General features: G+C 39.4%; 1 protein-coding gene across 6 annotated transcripts in view; it reads left to right on the forward strand.

Annotated features, from left to right (window-relative positions):
- MAST4 (microtubule associated serine/threonine kinase family member 4) overlaps positions 1-18833 on the forward strand; it is a 568618-nt gene that overhangs the window by 477724 nt on the left and 72061 nt on the right. For all 6 annotated transcript variants that reach the window (XM_073802173.1, XM_073802174.1, XM_073802175.1 and 3 more), the window contains one exon: positions 16565-16634. In XM_073802173.1, coding sequence (XP_073658274.1) covers positions 16565-16634 — 70 coding nt within the window. The remainder of the gene's footprint in view (positions 1-16564; positions 16635-18833) is intronic.

Below are 18833 nucleotides of genomic sequence, written 5' to 3' on the forward strand. Positions count from 1 at the left end.
TTTTAAAGTTCCCTAGGCTGTTTGTATGTGAAACCAAGGTTAAGAATGACTGTTCTAAAGCCATCCTGAAACTCTAGTGTGCCTAAGAATCACCTGGAATACTTGATACAAATAGGGATTCCACGGTCCCATCCAGGTCAAAAATCACCTGGAATACTGCCCTAAAGGATATTTCCAACTGGTCTTCAGATTTCTCTAGTTTGATTCTCATCCATTCTCTTTGCTCCCCATCATTTACTGCTCTGTCCTAACTTCCTACAGCTCCCCCTCTATGGCATCATGTTACTTGGCATTCCTTAAATATGCCTTACTGGGCTTCCCTGGTGGTGAAGTGGTTGAGAGTCTGCCTGCTAATGCAGGGGACACGGGTTCGAGCCCTGGTCTGGGAGGATCCCACATGCTGCGGAGCAACTAGGCCTGTGAGCCACAACTACTGAGCCTGCGCGTCTGGAGCCTGTGCTCCACAACAGAGAGGCCGCGATGGTGAGAGGTCCGCACACCACGATGAAGAGTGGCCCCCGCTTGCCACAACTGGAGAAAGCCCTCACACAGAAACAAAGACCCAACACAGCAAAAATAAATTAATTAATTAATAAACTCCTACCTCCAACATCTAAGAAAAAATATATATATATGCTTTACTTAAATCATCGGGGAAAATGTAGATTATTAAGCCAATAAATGGTCTTGAATCAGTTGATTAGCCATTTGGAAAAGAGGTAAACTGGACTGCTATATCTTACTCCTTAAACTATATAAATCCCATGTAGATACAGAAAAATACTTGAATTTTAAAAAACCCATAAAACTACTAGAAGAAAATATGGTTGCATTTAGAAAATAATTTGGGAGTCAGGAAGGTCTTTCCAAACAAGGTACAAAACCTTGTAAGCCATAAAGGAAAATAGTTGATAAATTTGATTACATAAAATGTTCTCTGCAGATGAGTTACCGTAAGCAACATTAAAAGATAAGCATAAGGCTTCCCTGGTGGTGCAGTGGTTGAGAGTCCGCCTGCCGATGCAGGGGACACGGGTTCGTGCCTCGGTCCAGGAAGACCCCACATGCCGCAGAGCGGCTGGGCCCGTGAACCATGGCCGCTGAGCCTGCACGTCCGGAGCCTGTGCTCTGCAACGGGAGAGGCCACAGCAGTGAGAGGCCCGTGTACCGCAAAAAAAAAAAAGATAAGCACTAATGGTAGAAACATCTTCAGTGTATTGACAGAATTGCCTCATTGTACAAAAAAACAAAAAACAAATTAATTTCAAAAAAAGACTAACCTAATTCAGAGGAGTAAAGTATGAAGCAGGTGGTTAGTACAAAAAAGAATAAATGGTCAGTTAATATTTTAAAAGAGGCTCAATTTCACTCATCCTAAAGAAATGCATATCAAAACAATATGATTTAAAAAAAACAATATGATACCACCAAATATGAAAAAATTCTGTGTTGGCAAGACTGAGGGGAGATGGTGTTCCATATGCCACTAGTAACAGTGTAAATTAGGGCAGTGTCTTTGGAGAGCAATTTAGTTATATGCACCAAAGTGAAAAGTGAACTCCCCTTTTTTTTTCTTAAACATCTTTATTGGAGTATAATTGCTTTACAATGGTATGTTAGTTTCTGCTTTATAACAAAGTGAATCAGCTATACACATACATATATCTCCATATCTTCTCCCTTTTGCGTCTCCCTCCCACCCTCCCTATCCCACCCCTCTAGGTGGTCACAAAGCACTGAGCTGATCTCCCTGTGCTATGTGGCTGCTTCCCACTAGCTATCTATTTTACATTTGGTAGTATATATTATTAGTCCATGCCACTCTCTCACTTCGTCCTAGCTTACCCTTCCCCCTCCCTATGTCCTCAAGTCCATTCTCTACATCTGCGTCTTTATTCCTGTCCTGCCCCTAGCTTCTTCATAACCATTTTTATTTTTTTTTATTTATTTTTAGATTCCATATATGTGTGTTAGCATATGGTATTTGTTTTTCTCTTTCTGACTTACTTCACTCTGTATGACAGACTCTAGGTCCATCCACCTCACTACAAACAACTCAATTTCATTTCTTTTTATGGCTGAGTAATATTCCATTCTATATATGTGCCACATCATCTTTATCCATTCATCTGTTGATGGACACTTAGGTTGCTTCCATGTCCTGGCTATTGTAAATAGGGCTGCAATGAACATTATGGTACATGACTCTTTTTGAATTATGGTTTTCTCAGGGTATATGCCCAGTAGTGGGATTGCTGGGTCATATGGTAGTTCTATTTGTAGTTTTTTAAGGAACCTCCATACTGTTCTCCATAGTGGCTGTATCAGTTTACATTCCCACCAACAGTGCAAGAGGATTCCCTTTTCTCCACACCCTCTCCAGCATTTATTGTTTGTAGATTTTTTTTTTTTTGGTAGATTTTTTGATGATGGCCATTCTGACCGGTGTGAGGTGATACCTCATTGTAGTTTTGATTTGCATTTCTCTAATGATTAGTGATGTTGAGCATTCTTCCATGTGTTTGTTGGCTATCTGTCTATCTTCTTTGGAGAAATGTCTGTTTAGTTCTTCTGCCCATTTTTGGATTGGGTTGTTTGTTTTTTTGATATTGAGCTACATGAGCGGCTTGTATATTTTGGAAATTAATCCTTTGTCAGTGGCTTCATTTGCAAATATTTTCTCCCATTCTGAGGGTTGTCTTTTTGTCTTGTTTATGGTTACCTTTGCTGTGCCAAAGCTTTGAAGTTTCATTAGGTCCCATTTGTTTATTTTTGTTTTTATTTCCATCTCTTTAGGAGGTGGGTCAAAAAGGATCTTGCTGTGATTTATGTCATAGAGTGTTCTGCCTATGTTTTCCTCTAAGAGTTTTATAGTGTCTGCCCTTACATTTAGATCTTTAATCCATTTTGAGTTTATTTTTGTGTATGGTGTTAGGGAGTGTTCTAATTTCATTCTTTTACATGTAGCTGTCCAGTTTTCCCTGCGCCACTTATTGAAGAGGCAGTCCTTTCTCCACTGTACATTCCGGCCTCTTTTATCAAAGATAAGGTGACCATATTTGCGTGGGCTTATCTCTGGGCTTTCTATCCTGTTCCATTGATCTATCTTTCTGTTTTTGTGCCAGTACCATACTGTCTTGATTACTGTAGCTTTGTAGTATAGTCTGAAGTCTGGGAGCCTGATTCCTCCAGCTCTGTTTTTCTTTCTCAATCCCACTACTGGGCATATACCCTGAGAAAACCATAATTCAAAAAGAGTCATGTACCAAAATGTTCATTGCAGCTCTATTTACAATAGCCCAGAGATGGAAACAACCTAAGTGTCCATCATCGGATGAATGGATAAAGAAGATGTGGCACATATATACAATGGAATATTACTCAGCCATAAAAAGAGACGAAATTGAGCTATTTGTAATGAGGTGGATAGACCTAGAGTCTGTCATACAGAGTGAAGTAAGTCAGAAAGAGAGAGACAAATACCGTATGCTAACACATATATATGGAATTAAAAAAAAAATGTCATGAAAAACCTAGGGGTGAAACAGGAATAAAGACACAGACTTACTAGAGAATGGACTTGAGCCTATGGGGAGGGGGAAGGGTAAATGGTGACAAAGCGATAAAGAGGCATGGACATATATACACTACCAAAAGTAAGGTAGTTAGCTAGTGGGAAGCAGCCACATAGCACAGGGAGATCAGCTCGGTGCTTTGTGACCGCCTGGAGGGGTGGGATAGGGAGGGTGGGAGGGAGGGAGATGCAAGCGGGAAGAGATATGGGAATATATGTATATATATAACTGATTCATTTTGTTGTGAAGCTGAAACTAACATACCATTGTAAAGCAATTATACTCCAATAAAGATGTTAAAAAAAAAAAAAGATTGCTTTGGCTATTCGGGGTCTTTTGTGTTTCCATACAAATTGTGAAATTTTTTGTTCTAGTTCTGTGAAAATGCTGTTGGTAGTTTGATGGGGATTGCATTGAATCTGTAGATTGCTTTGGGTTGTATAGTCATTTTCACAGTGTTGATTCTTCCAATCCAAGAACTTGGTATATCTCTCCATCTGTTTGTATCTTCTTTAATTTCCTTCCTTCATCAGCGTCTTATAGTTTTCTACATACAGGTGTTTTGTTTCCTTAGGTAGTTTTATTCCTAGGTATTTTATTCTTTTTGTGGCAGTGGTAAATAGGAGTGTTTCCTTAATTTCTCTTTCAGATTTTTCATCCTTAGTGTATAGGAATGCAAGAGATTTCTGAACTCACTTTTGGGGCCAGTAGTTCTGCTTCCAGGAATTTAGCTCTTGGATATAATCACTTAAATATTCAGAAGATATTCATTGGATAATCAAAGCACTGAAATCAGTCTATCTATTAATAGAAGACTGAGTAAATTATGGTACAAGACATATTGGAATTTTATTTGATTCTAAAGATGACAGAGATTTATTTAGATGAACTGATATAGAAAGTTGTAGCTAGATTATTAACAAAAAACAGCAATTATAGATTATATATATAAATAGTTGACAGGATATAAATAGTTGACAGGGGTTACAGGTACCCGCCCTCTGCGCAGTTGAAAATCTCAGTATAAGAGTCGTCCCTCTCTACCTGAGGTTCCTCTGATTCACAGTTCCTCTGTATTCGCAGTCCATATCCGCACATTCAGTCAACTACTGAACACATGTGGTACCGTAGGATTTACTATTGAAAAAATCTGCATATATGTGGACCCACACACTTCAAATCTGTGTTGCTCAAGGGTCAACTGTATATATAAGTGTGTGTGTATGTATAAGTATATATATATATATATCATGGTATTATTTGGGGAATTTTTAAATATACCTAATATATACTTATATATCTATGTGTATTTCTAGATTAATTCATACATCTGAAGAGTAGAGCTGGGGCTGGGGAGGCAGCATGTGGCCCATAGCTTGTTGTGGTGCCTGGCCCATAATGAGTTCATATTAAGTGTTTGAATGAATCAATGAATGAGAGTCAGAGGCTAGGAGAGATTTTCAGTCTTTATTTTATACCTCCTTGAACTATTTGAATTTTTTTTTACAATGTATATAATTGCTTTTGTAATAAAATTAAGACATGTAAAATTGTGTTGTTCACGTTTGAGACTCTGTCCCTTTGTTTGTTCAGTTTCCTCTGCTTCAGAAGGCTCCTTTCCTTTCAGTTACCACCTTCCTTCAGGGTTCAGATGAAAGGTTGCCTCTCTGCAGCCATCCATTCTTCTGTCTTCTGAATTTGTGGCTTCCTCACTTTATGTACACATATCACCATGAGTGCAGTATCCCATTATGTTCTGTTGGATCTTTCTTTCCTGCCTGGTGGGTGAGAGCATTGTCAGAGATGGTGTGATTCATCTAACTTCCTCCAGAGGCTACCAAGGGTCTGCCATATTGTAGCCAAAAAGGAGGGAAATATGGCAGGGTTTTCCTGTCCAACTGCTAAGCACTGGTCTGCGTTACATTCACACTGACCTGACACCCAAAGTGATTGTTTATTTTTGACCCTTTGAATGTTCTCAGGATACAGAGCTCTAGCTTAAACAGTCTCCAGAATGACAGTATTCCATTTCATCCAGCATCACTGCCAACATCACTTGAAGGAAGCCCCCCCATATCAATTAGCTTTGACTTAATAGGCCTAGCAAGGTACCCAGCATATATCGACTCTCCCCCAAGCTTTACTGAGATATTAATGACATATAACATATGTTTAAGGAATATGACGTGTTGACTTGATACATGTATGTGTTATGAAATCATTACCACAATAAGGTTAGTTAACTTCTACATCCCCTCACATAATTACGATTTTTGTGTGTATGGTGTTAACATTAAACATTGACTCTCTTAACAACTTTTAATAAATAATACAGTACTGTTAATTATAGTCGCCATGCTATACGTTAAATCCCCAGAACTTATTCATCTTATAACTAGAAATTTGTACCCTTTAACAATCTCCCCATTTCTCCCACCCCAAGTAAGTGGCAACCAGATTTCTACTCTCTGTTTCTGAGTTTGAGTTTTTTAGACTCCACATATAAGTGAGAACATACAGTATTTGTCTTTCTCTGTCTTATTTCACTTAGCATAATGCCATTAAGGTCCATCCATGTTGTCACAATAGGCAAGATCTCCTTTTTTTAACGAACAAATAACAATCCACTGTGTGTATGTGTGTGTGTGTGTGTGTGTGTGTGTGTGTGTGTGTAGCCTTTCATCTGTCAAGGGACACTTACTTAGGTGATTACCATGTCTTGGCTGTTGTAAATAACGTTGCAGTGAACGTGTGAGTGCAGATGTCTTTTTGAGATAGTGATGCCATTTTCTTTAGATAAACGTGCAGAAGTGGAATTGCTGGACAATATGGTAGTTCCATTGTTAATTTTTGGAGGAGACTCTATAGTGTCTGCACCAGTTTACATTGCCAACAACAGTGAACCGGAGTTCTCTTTTCTCCATATCTTCACTGTTTGTTATCTCTTGTTTTTTTGATAATAGCCATTCTGACAGTTGTGATGTGAAATCTTATTGTGGTTTTGATTTGCATTTCCCTGATGCCTAGTGATGGTGAGCACTTTTTCATGTACCCGTTGGCCATTTGTATATCTTCTCTGAGAAAGTGTCTATTCGAGTTATTTGCCCATTTTTAATCAGATTGTTTGTTTTTTTGCTGTTGAATTGTATTATTTTTTTGGATATCAGTCCCTTGTCAGAGACATGGTTTGCGTATATTTTCTCTTGTTCAGTAGGTTGCGTTTTCATTTCACTGATTGTTTCTTTTTTTAAAAAATTTGTTTTTATTTATTTTTGGCTGTGTTGGGTCTTCGTTGCTGTGCGGGGACTTTCTCTAGTTGTGGCGAGCGGGGGCTATGCTTCTTTGCGGTGTGTGGGCTTCTCATTGCAGTGGCTTCTCTTGTTGCGGAACACAAGCTCTAGGGGCACAGGCTTCAGTAGTTGTGGCACATGGGCTCAGTTAGTTGTGGCTCACGGGTTCTAGAGCGCAGATGAGTAGTTGTGGCGCACGGGCTTAGTTGCTCCACGACATGTGGGATCTTCCCGGACCAGGGATCGAACCTGTGTCTCCTGCATTGGCAGGCGGATTCTTAACCACTGCACCACCAGGGAAGCCCTGATTGTTTCTTTTGCTGCATAGAAGCTTTTTAGTTTGATGTAGTCCCATTTGTTTATTTTTGCTTTTGTTGTTTGCCCTTTTGCTGTCATATCCAAAAAATTGTTTCCAAAACCAATGTCAAGTAGGTTTTTTTAAAGTTTTTTTATATATATAAATTTATTTATTTTATTTATTTATTTTTGGCTGCATTGGGTCTTCTTTGCTGAGCGCGGGCTTTCTCTAGTTGCGGCAAGCGGAGGCTGCTCTTCGTCGGGGTGCGTGAGCGTCTCTTCGTTGCGGTGCCTGGGCTCCTCCTTGCAGTGGCTTCTCTTGTTACGGAGCAGGGTCTCTAGGTGCACAGGCTTCAGTAGTTGTGACGCATGAGCTTAGTTGCTCTGTGGCATGTGGGATCTTCCCCAACTAGGGCTTGAATGCGTGTCCCCTGCATTGGCAGGTGGATTCTTAACCACTGTACCATCAGGGAAGCCCAAGAAGTCTTTTCTCTGTTTCCTTCTAGTAGTTTTATAGTATCAGGTCTTATATTTAGTAAGATAAATAAATATTTATTAAATGATTTAATATGCCAAATTATGTACCTGCTAATTTTTCATTCAGAGGACCTTGAGGACCCTGTTGTGCTTTTTAAGAGAGTAATTACAACTTGTTTCCTTGCCTCAATACACCCCAACATACCGGAAGGGTTCAACATGTTATAATTAATATCTGTGGCTCCTTAGGGTAGTGATTCTCTGAAGGTTGATATTTGTGTATCCAGAATCTCAGGGTTGCATGTGGTTTGAAACAAGCTCCCCTCACCCCACCCATCAGTTACTTAGGATTGTGTGCTAAAAATATGGATACATGTATAGACCGTAAATAGAATAAGGCCCTGAATGGACACATCCCTATCATGGATAAGGGCAGATCATGCTTTCTGCAAGGAGGAATGATTAGGATAATTAGAATGATTTTAGTTTTGCTTCTGATAATCACTGGTTGAATTGAGCCCCCCATGCCTTGATTTTAACGTTTCTAATAATTTTACATGTTCTGATATTACCTGGGCCAAATATTAGGCGTCTGCTTATTTAAAAAATGAAAGAGTGAGATGTACAGTTTTAAGGCAAATATCTCATTCATATACTGTTAAATACTGATTATAACGATAGCTGGTGTTTCAGCTTGGGGCAATCAAATGATTAAAGTTGACAGTAAAAGTATAAACAGGGTTATAGTTTATGAGTGTTTTCTTCCCTATGATTTCCTTATACAGAGACTTTTAATCTTAACCCAGGAACATAGGAATGATACACAGCTTAGCTTGGGGGATTTTCCTATTTTAGAGGAAAGGAGAAATTGTGGAAATAATTGAGTTTAGAGGAGAATAGCAATAGGACTCGGGTAGAAGAAGTGTAATTAACTTACTTGATTAACCTAAGAGGACACCTGCAGGCAGGTGGGATTTCTGGAGTGTTGACAGAGTGGGATAGTATTTGTTTCGGTTGATGGAGAAGAAATTTCCAGCCTTAGTCTTGTTTTGAGACTACTTGGAGGTCAGAGTGAAGTAAATGTATAAAAGGGACATTGAATTAGTATAGCTGAGACAAGAAGGCGGGGAAGTTGAATTATAGAAGGAAAGGGGGGGAGTGTAAAAAATCCAAGACTTCCTGATTGCGAACTCTAAATGGCTAATGAAGTCTTGGGCATGATATACGGAGTACAAGGAAATTCTAAGGCCGTAGTTCTCAGCCCTGGCAGCTGACTAGAGTCACTTCATTTAAAAGGGGTAGGCTAGGGCCTGGCATCAGCATTTTTAAAGCTTCCCAGGTAATCCACCTGTGCACCTCATATTGAGAACTGTTTATTGATGTAAGGGTATGGAAGAGGAGAGTGGGAGAAAAATATTAGAGGAGAGTCTCGGTGCCAGGGAATTTCTAAGATCTTGTATAGAATGGTTTATGGGAACTGAAAGTCAGCATTCTGATTTATTAGATACTTGGCACATTACATATTATTTTATTATGAAACAATAGAACTGAATGTCTTCAATTCTTTTAACTCTCAAGATATTTCTGGAGTTAGAAACCGAACATAATTAACTGTTAAAAAAAATACGTAACACGTATTTTGCTTCTTTCCGATGGAATGAATGCCTTTGTATCAAAAGCCAAAGGAACATTTACCATTTTGTTAAGTAGGACCACCTTAAATTTAGTATTTATATTTTTAAGGGGAGCTGAAAGGAGGAGATTTATAATAGAGAATACATTCAGATTACTTTTAGCAAGTTATACGGATGTGCAGCATTTCATTTAAATATTGCCTCTTTGACTAGAAATTACTCAGCAACTGAAGCAAACAGTCTGAGAGCAACCAATTTCCTGATATTGTCCACCCCTCTTCCAGGTAAAGATGGAAATTCTTTGTATCTAATTATGTTAAAGAATTGAAATCCCTTCATGTAAGATAGAAAAAAAAAATATGCACACCTTAGATTACATTCTTTAACTCAGTCTTTTATCCACATTCAGAGACTAATTATCTAAGATGAATAGAATGCATCATATTTCATAAAACTGCATGAAACTTAGGAATATCTGTTACAGTAGCTATGTTCTTACCTCCCCTACCTTGACCTTACAGACGCTTCTCAGTAACTTTAAACAAAGGCTAAAAGTAATCTCTTCTCTACTGCCGGGAAGATGAATGACTGTAGATGGGAGGAAAACATACAACTAAAACTCAACTTTCTTCATCACTCTTGACATTCACCAGTCTTTACTTGGGATCACCTTGAGATATGACATCAATTCAGAGTAATAAGGAGGGGTCAATGAAAAGCTAAAACATCCCCGAGAACCCATTATAACACATCTCCAAGAGATTCGTGTCAATGACACAGCATTTCAAATACACTGCACAAATTTCAGAGGAATGGCTTCATGAAATGGAGGCAATAGGTATCTGTGAGAGTCTTAGGACATAGAAACTGACCTGTTATTGGGTATCTCTCTCACTCCCTACATGTTTTCCACCCTATAAGCTCATCAGTCATTCCTTAGAAAGCACGGTGTGTCCATTTTGTAAGTGTCTGTTGTGACATAGTACATTCTCTGTGTGGTATCATCATTGAGAGTTTGTTTTTAGTGAGTAATTTTGACACATTTAAGGGCTTTGATCTAAGAAAATTTCTTTTTCACATGAATAAGGATCCAGAATTGGTTTCACAAGATAAGTCTAGAGTTGGTAATGTACAGATCTTCTATCAGTAGATTTTTAGCTCTTTGGGTCTTGTTTACCTATTTAATCTATTCTAGCAGGTAACTCAAAGCTCTGTATATAAAAAGAACTTAATACATAATTGATGAATTAGAAAAAAATACATTTCTAGTTTACTGTGTTACAGGGACTAGCTTAGGCACTGAGAATTCAAAATACGCTTTTTGTGTGTCTACACGTATAACCAAAATGTATCCCTCACCAGCATTTAGAATTATGTTAGTGAGAAGAAGAGAGAAATGAAATACAGTATACCTGTCATTACACTTCATTCTGTTTTACCTATGGTGACATGATATAGAATGATTGAAGTTATCATTCCTCAAACTTCACTAGTCAGCCTATAGAATTTTCCTCCTCTGCAAACTTCTAACTAGCACTGTTTTCTAGTTTGGCTATATCAAACAGATCAGGGCTATTAAATCTGTTAGGTATTGAATAATGTGAGCTGGAAAAATGTTATTTGCTCTCAAGTACAATAAAAAACTATAATAGAACTTTCAGTGTTTAATTGAGTAATATAAATGCTACATCTAAGAAGTGTAACATTGTTACATGTGATTGCATATAATATGGAACATAAGTACATTTTAATATATTTAAAATTATTTGAGGTGGTGCCTTCGTAAATAAAAGAGCATAAATCCCACCCAGGTTTTCAGGGGCTTTTTGCATTTTTTTAATTAAGTATAGTTGATTTACAAGATTGTGTTTCAGGCATACGGCATAGTGCTTTGGTTTTTTTGTTTGTTTGCTTGTTTGTTTTTACAGATTATATTCCATTATAGGTTATTACAAGATACTGGGTATAATTCTCTGTTATACAGTAAATCCTTTGTTACTTATCTATTTTACATATAGTAGTTTGTATCTGTTCATCGCATACACCAAATTTGTCCCGCCTCCCCTACCTCTCCCCTTTGGTAACCATAAGTTTGTCTTGTATATCTGTGAGTCTGTTTTGTTTCGTATATAGATTCATTTGTATTACCACTTCTATGTGGATTCTACAAAGTATCATATAGTATTTGTCTGACTTATTACTTCACTCAGCATAATACCCTCCAGGTCTGTCCATGTTGCAAATGGCAATACTTTGTTCTTTCCCCCATACTTCCACTCAGTCCAGTTTTTCAGTAAATCCTGTTGTCTCTACAACCAGAACATACCTGAGCTCTACTCCCATCCTGTCCAAACCACCATCATCTCATACCTTGTCTATGCTGGTAGCCTCCTTACTGATCCCCCCTGCTTCCTGCATTTGTGCCTGCTTAGAGCCCATTGGCCACAGAAGAGCTAGAGGGCTCTTTCTAAAATGCAAATCAAATCACACCATTTATATATTGATAAATATTTGTTGAATGAATTAATCAGATGACAGTGAGTAGTGGTATTGGGTAAGAAGGATCAATGTGGCAGGGATGGGAAAACCAAAAGAGGTTCAGAGAGGCCAGATTTTAAGAAAGGCTTGATTTATTGTGCATAATTCTCTTTACTTGAAAACCCAGGCATAAAAATCTATTTATTGGCCTGCTGTGAACACTTCACAGCTTACCCTGAGAGAATGCCACCGAAGGCTAATCAAGGTTTCTCTCTGTCCACTTAGAGTCTAAACAGCTGTCCAGGTTTAATTAATATTCTGCAGTTATATCTGGAGAGGAGCCAGTTTCTGAGACAGCTAAGTGAACGGAGGATTTCTAACTCTTCTCTGGCGTCCGCTGGATCTGGTAGCATAGACTTAAAGTTCTCACGTGAAACTGAACTGTTATTTTTCAAAGTCCACTCAGCTTGAGGTCCCTGCATAACTTGTTCCATTGTCCCCTTTATCTGCTGCCATAACATCTTGTGAGGGGGTCCTAGGTTTGGTCCTGTGAAGTTTCGACTTAAGGTTTTTCAGCAGTGTCAATTCGTCGCTGAGAATCTCCTGCAGAACGATTAAGAAACACAGCGCTGGTTGTTATGGTGTAAAAAAGTCACAACGAATTTGAGCCGATCACCAAGTAATAACAACGAGGATTCAAGTGAGGGCTTACTCTTTTGATCTACCAGGAGCTTCAAATGGCAATTATCATTAATTCTTGGATCCCTCAAGTCCTGATAGAAAATCAGGGCAACCAGAAACTATCATTTCGTGAACAGACAGCTATTAAAAGCACATTAATAATCTATAGTGGGTATAGCATATGCCTTCTAAAAAGATTTGCAGCTTGTTTCTCTGTGGTAAAGACACAGGACTTCTCCAACCTAATTACAAAGCAATCAAACAATTTAATTAATCTGGAAATCACTTTCTTAACAATAACTGCCTCTAAAATGAGGCACCCTGTGTAGCTCCGTTAGGTAAAGTACTGTTTTGATGTACTGCCTGTGTATTAGCAACGCTAGTTGCCCCTGGGGATCCTGGAGTTAATTACCTATTCAACGCCTGACCACTACTAAGGTTTCCTTTACCAGGTCAGAAACAGTAGTCTATAAAGTGTCATGGCACTCAAACATCCAAGAGGCAGCACGTCCCTGGGAACAGCTGGATTTGTGTTATAAGCAAGTGTCGCACATATGGGCAGAGAATTAACTGGCACCAGTTTTCGTTTGAGAGTCTCTCAGGTATTGCTTTGCAGATGGGTGGATGAATTCAGAGAGCCGTGCTGTGAGCAGTGAAGGTCAAGTATAGGACTCTGGTTTCAATCCAGCTTACTTTCTTGTCCTGGGGAAGTGCTGTGCGTGTCCACAACAGTCTCATCCTCATCTCTAAGTTAAGACTATATAAGGTGTGTTTTATAATTCAATCTGTTCTAAATTAGTGTTGTTTTGTATAACAAAATAGTACCCCTGGGCTTCCCTGGTGGCGCAGTGGTTGAGGGTCTGCCTGCCGATGCAGGGGACACGGGTTCGTGCCCCGGTCCGGGAGGATCCCACGTGCCGCGGAGCGGCTGGGCCCGTGAGCCATGGCTGCTGAGCCTGCGCGTCCAGAGCCTGTGCTCCGCAACGGGAGAGGCCACAACAGTGAGAGGCCCGCGTACCACAAAAAAAAAATAAAATAAAATAGTACCCCTAAGACTTAAGAGACAACATAGAAATCAATTTTTATTTCAAATAAGAACAAAGACCTCGAAGATTGACTTCTGCGTATTTAATCTGCTAATCTTCTAATCTCTCCCTCAGGAAAATAGAGGAATTTTCTGTAACAAATGACAAAAATGTCTAGAATACTCATCTACCCTTTTCCTCTACTATTACTACCGCCCCACTTCTCTCTAAAAGTTCCCTGTTAATGCGACAGTCTACTCACACTGGAAGCCTCAGTCACTTTTAGTCTGTAATCTTTTTCATGGCTTATTTCTAATCCATCACCAATTACCCTTGGTTTGCTCACCAGAATATCCTTTCCATTGGCTTTCCATGTCCTAATCTAGCTGCTTCTCCTCAGCAGCACATCTGACCACTCGGCATACTCAATGCCAGCTTAAAATCTCTTAGCATCTCTCTTGCATCCAAACATCTCTTAAGGCCTTCCACTAGGCAGTACCAATACATGTAGTTCACAACCCATTGGCTTTACCAGTCTGAATTCCCTGCTTATAGAGAGCCTGTCTCCACTGCATTGCCCCGCTGTGTTTGGGTTGATTCTGTGCCCTTCCTGAAGTCCTTCCATTCCTTCTGTTTATCTCCAGCTTGCTGAACTGACCTCAAATTAAGCTATAGTGTCTCGTCCTTAAGGAATTATCAGTCTAGTTCATGCCACCTTCATTTTCTCCAATATCCCGTTGCACTTAAGGGCCTTTGTGATAATGCAGGGGCGTGTATTTGCATTTCAACTAGCTCTTCAGTCAGACATGAAACAAGAAGAAAGATCTGTGGTTAGTAAGATAATAGGAACGGCTCTATAGCTTGGAGTTGAGGAACATTGTCAGTGGAAGTGCCTGAAAAGGCAGCATGGAATAGGAAGACAAAACCCGAAGATGAGAAATGGTTAATGGTAGCCCTGGGTTTTTTGTTTGTTTGTTTGTTTAAAGAGCAGAGTTAAATTAACCTACCTCTGTATCTCCATCTCTGCCCATTCATCCTCAAAGTGATGGTCCGCCATGTATTATAAGATGTTACATAGCTTCCTGGGGGACCACTCCTTAAAATCTCTAAAAGTGAAAAGGTTTCTAAGATAATTCCTTGTCTCTCCCTCCTTCAGAGTCTTAAAAAACATTTAATAAGCTCTCTCTAGTTGTTCTGGTTGATCTCATATAATCTCCAGATATAGTGTTCTCTTTACAAAGAACACAGGGCTAAGAATTTGCTGCCAAGTTTCACTGGCCTTATTATTTATTCTTAGTGAATAGGGTAGCAGGGATTGTTCTCAGAATGCCTTGGCTTCAATCAATTGTTTTGTTTCTCCTCATAATTTACTGGTAGTTTGCTCTGTGTGGGGTGTGAGCAAAGCCAACGTTTTTTTCCCAAATAAAAACAAAATCGACATGGAGATTTCTGGCATTTGATTTGTTTCCCTTTAGAAACAAGATTTCTAGCCATCTTGAAATCAAGACCTTTTAAGGAATATGAAGAGTGATGCACAAACTAAATTGGGGAGGGGGGGCAGGGGGAATGAAGGCTGTTGGGAAAAGTTCAAAGAACTTAATTTAGCTGTGTAGATAAATGGACAAAAAGAGTCCTGGATTGCTGGATGGCAAATGCAGAATCCATTTCTCCAGGGGCCCAAGGAACAACAGATGCAAAGGCATGATAAATTTCATTGCTGCAGGGGGAAAATGCTTCTTGATTCTCTATCGGTAAAGAAATGGGCTTTTCAGTGCTTCCCAGTTAAATGGCTTTAATTGTGCTGTCTGTCAGAGACTTAATGGCATCTGTTGATGCCATCACTATAAAATCTGCAACTTTAATTGAAAAATTTCGGTAGAGGTGTAGCCAGTCCAGAAGTCCTCAAGGTAACACTGAAATTATCCACTTTAATGCATTAATCTATTCTTTTTGCACACAGGTAATAAATTGTTTACCTTTATAGCTAGGTACTGACTTGAAGGTGCCGCCTTGTATTCCTTACCCCTAATTACAATTGTCACTTCCGGTAAGAAATCAGTAATGTGGCAACTGGCTTGTTGTTAAGGATTAAACATGTCTTCTTGATTCATTTTCTGTGTTTCAAGAACATACAGGATTAGTTTGCCGCCTTTCCTAACCTCCTTATTTACACCAGCTACAGTCCCATCCGGTCCTCAGGAAATTCTCAACCTAATTAAACATGCAGAGGGAAGCAGGGTGGTCTGGAGTGCCCTGAACCTCCCCTCACCTGCTGCCTGCCAAGCTTTCTCAGTGATCAGTAGCAGGTTACATGTTCTGATGGGGAAAGTAGCAAGTCCCCCAGGAGCTGCCGCCTTACAGTAAGCAACCCGTGCTCCACCTGCCTCCAGAGGACTTGGGGAAGACACCCTCTGCCAGCCTCTGCGTGTGGCTTTTAAAGGCTGCCTGGCCAGTCACCACCCAGCTGCTTAGGAGCAGAGAGACTATTGAAGGAAATACAGATAAGGGTTAGTCCTGCTGGGCCACTAGGCCATGCTGAGATAGAGCCGGATCATTTGAGGAATTGGTCTGAACTGTTGGGTTCTCCCCAGTATTTTATGACTTGTTCTGACATTTCTCCCTTTAAAATATGTACTTTGAAATATGAGGATTCATTTTTGAGAACTCAGAATTTTATTTCGGTTTCTGTAAATAAAAATATCAAGACTGCCTCCTTAAAATAGAAAGCCTCACCCTCCCAATTGAAGCATATACTTCTCCATCCATCCTGCTGTTGGAAACGTTAACATCTGGAAGAGTAGGAACCAGGACATTTGCATATTCATTATTCTGTAGGACTGAAATAATTAGGTGGTTAAATATATGGAAAACTGCTGGTTGGTGATGTAGGTTTGTTTATTCATATTTTACACATTTGGAAAGCTGTGCCGGAGCTCAAGCTGACCGCCTGTCTCTGCTCCAAGTAAAAGTAAAACATTTTTTGAGGAGATGGACATTTTACAAAAGTATGCAGACACTTACTACTAAAGAGAAGAATGTTTGGGATGTAGATAAAGATACAAAAACAAAGTCATGATGTCAAGTTTTTTTCTTCTTTCTCTCTACAGGAAATAGCCCTCAAGATAGTCCAAGAAACTTCTCCCCCAGTGCCTCTGCCCATTTTTCATTTGCACGGAGGTAAGGATTTCTTGTGAGTAGAATAATGAAGTGTTATGTGGAGAATCCCATCCCCCCACCCCACTCCCTCCACTACCCTTTAAGGCTATATGTACCTCTCTTGGTCCTTCCTAGATGGTGGGCTCTCACTGAGGGCAGGAGAAAACCATTTCCACCTTTTCTCCCATCCCCAGTGCAGTGTCTCATACATGCTTTTGATGATCAACAGATTTTTACTGAATTATCTGAGCTTATATTATAAGAACTTGATTCACCTATATGTCTTGGTGCAATTGCTTTTGTTGTTGTTGAAATACCTTTTTTTCCCCCCTTAATAAAAATGACCTTACTTGGGATCACAAGGTATAAACTCTAAGATGCCTTTCCTTGAGGGCACCAAGCCAGCAATTTAGTGATCTCCCTGAGGTAAAGCCATGAGGATGTTTTATGTTTGCTCTTCCTATCTGAGTTAGAATTGGACACCAGATATCAAAGTTATATGTCTCATATCTGGGTCAGTGAGTCATGAGAAAGTATTGTTGCTCAGAGGACAGTGGGCATATGATCTATTATCAAACCTTTTCAGTTCTGGATCTTCTACTGTGATTTCTCCCAGTCAGAGGAGTCTACACAGCCACCTCTTCTGTGTTGTGTGTGTGGAATTAGTGTACTTCACCCTGTCACATTCAAATCTTCACCTTCCTGGGTTCCGTCATCCCTCTCAACATGTATATACCCTGCCTTCTTCCACCCAGGAAAAACACACGGAAAACAAAATTGTCCCTTTAGCTAGGTTTCTGCATATTCAGAATGAATTCATTTTATGGTCTGTTTATATATATATATATGTGTGTGTGTGTATATATATATATATATATGTATATATATATATATACATATATATATATATATATATTTTTTTTTTTTTTTTGCCTGCGTTGGGTCTTCATTGCTGCGCGCGGGCTTTTCTCTAGTTGTGGCGAGCGGGGGCTACTCTTCATTGCGGTGCGCGGGCTTCTCATTGTGGTGGCTTCTCTTGTTGTGGAGCACAGGCTTTAGGCGCGCAGGCTTCAGTAGTTGTGGCACGTGGGCTCAGTAGTTGTGGCTCTTGGGCTCTAGAGCGCAGGCTCAGTAGTTGTGGCGCACAGGCTTAGTTGCTCCGCGGCATGTGGGATCTTCCTGGCCAGGGATCGAACCCATGTCTCCTGCACTGGCAGGTGGATTCTTAACCACTGCGCCACCAGGGAAGTCCCTGTCCTAGATATTTGTTAAATTTTCTTCAGAGACCTAATCATACCTTGAAATGAATTAAAGTAGCATTTAATTAAGACACATAGGTAGGTTAAAAAAATAGATTTAACACATGTTACTCACGAGCAAAACCTGCAACGTCTTCACTGTCTTTTGTCAGCGTTCAATGCATTTTATATAACTAAATCCAGAGAAAAGGATGTGCTTGCAGCGTTTTCAGAATTCCTGATAATTAAGATTCTCTTGTAAAATCACACATTCCCCACCATATGGTAAATGCCTGTGTGTACCAGGCCTCCACCATAGGGAGGACACAAGAGTAATTAAGACGTGATCTCCAACGAACTTCCTGAGACCGACACCCCAATTTTCCCCAATTCCAACTTTGATACTTGCAGTGCTCATTTTAAGCACCATAAAGAAAATGTGACAATTAGCTGGTCTCACAAAGCCTGTGTTTGTTTGCCCAATGAGTATTAATTCACTGTGGTGGTACCATTCTAAGTGAAAAGGGAACTCTTATAAAAACTGATTTTAAAAAAAGAGAACATACCATAGTCTTTAAAATACATTTCTCTTAAAAAGGGAATGCCTTTAATTACTTTTAGTAGAAAGAAAATGCAAATGTCATTATAGCCCACATTTAAACGTGACTGAAATCAGTCTTTTAATCCTGCCAGATTTATAAAAATGAAGAGAATCTAATAATTAAGTGGCTGACTGGAGGACAGATGAATCTGGTTTCTATGCTATAAAAAAAAAAATACACAAACCCCTAGGCATGTTAATTTTCGACAAATAAACCATAAACCGTAACAGAAGATTATCACAGGAGACCTCTGGTTCATTTTGCAGGAATTTCCAGATGGAACTCCCTCCACACTCTTCAAAAAGCATTAATTTAGATTAGGACATGAGTGATCATCTTTCTGAACTTTTATTCAAGTAAATAGAACCCTGTGTTTGCTC

The sequence above is a fragment of the Tursiops truncatus genome, chromosome 3, assembly GCF_011762595.2.
Source record: "Tursiops truncatus isolate mTurTru1 chromosome 3, mTurTru1.mat.Y, whole genome shotgun sequence".
NCBI lineage: Eukaryota > Metazoa > Chordata > Mammalia > Artiodactyla > Delphinidae > Tursiops > Tursiops truncatus.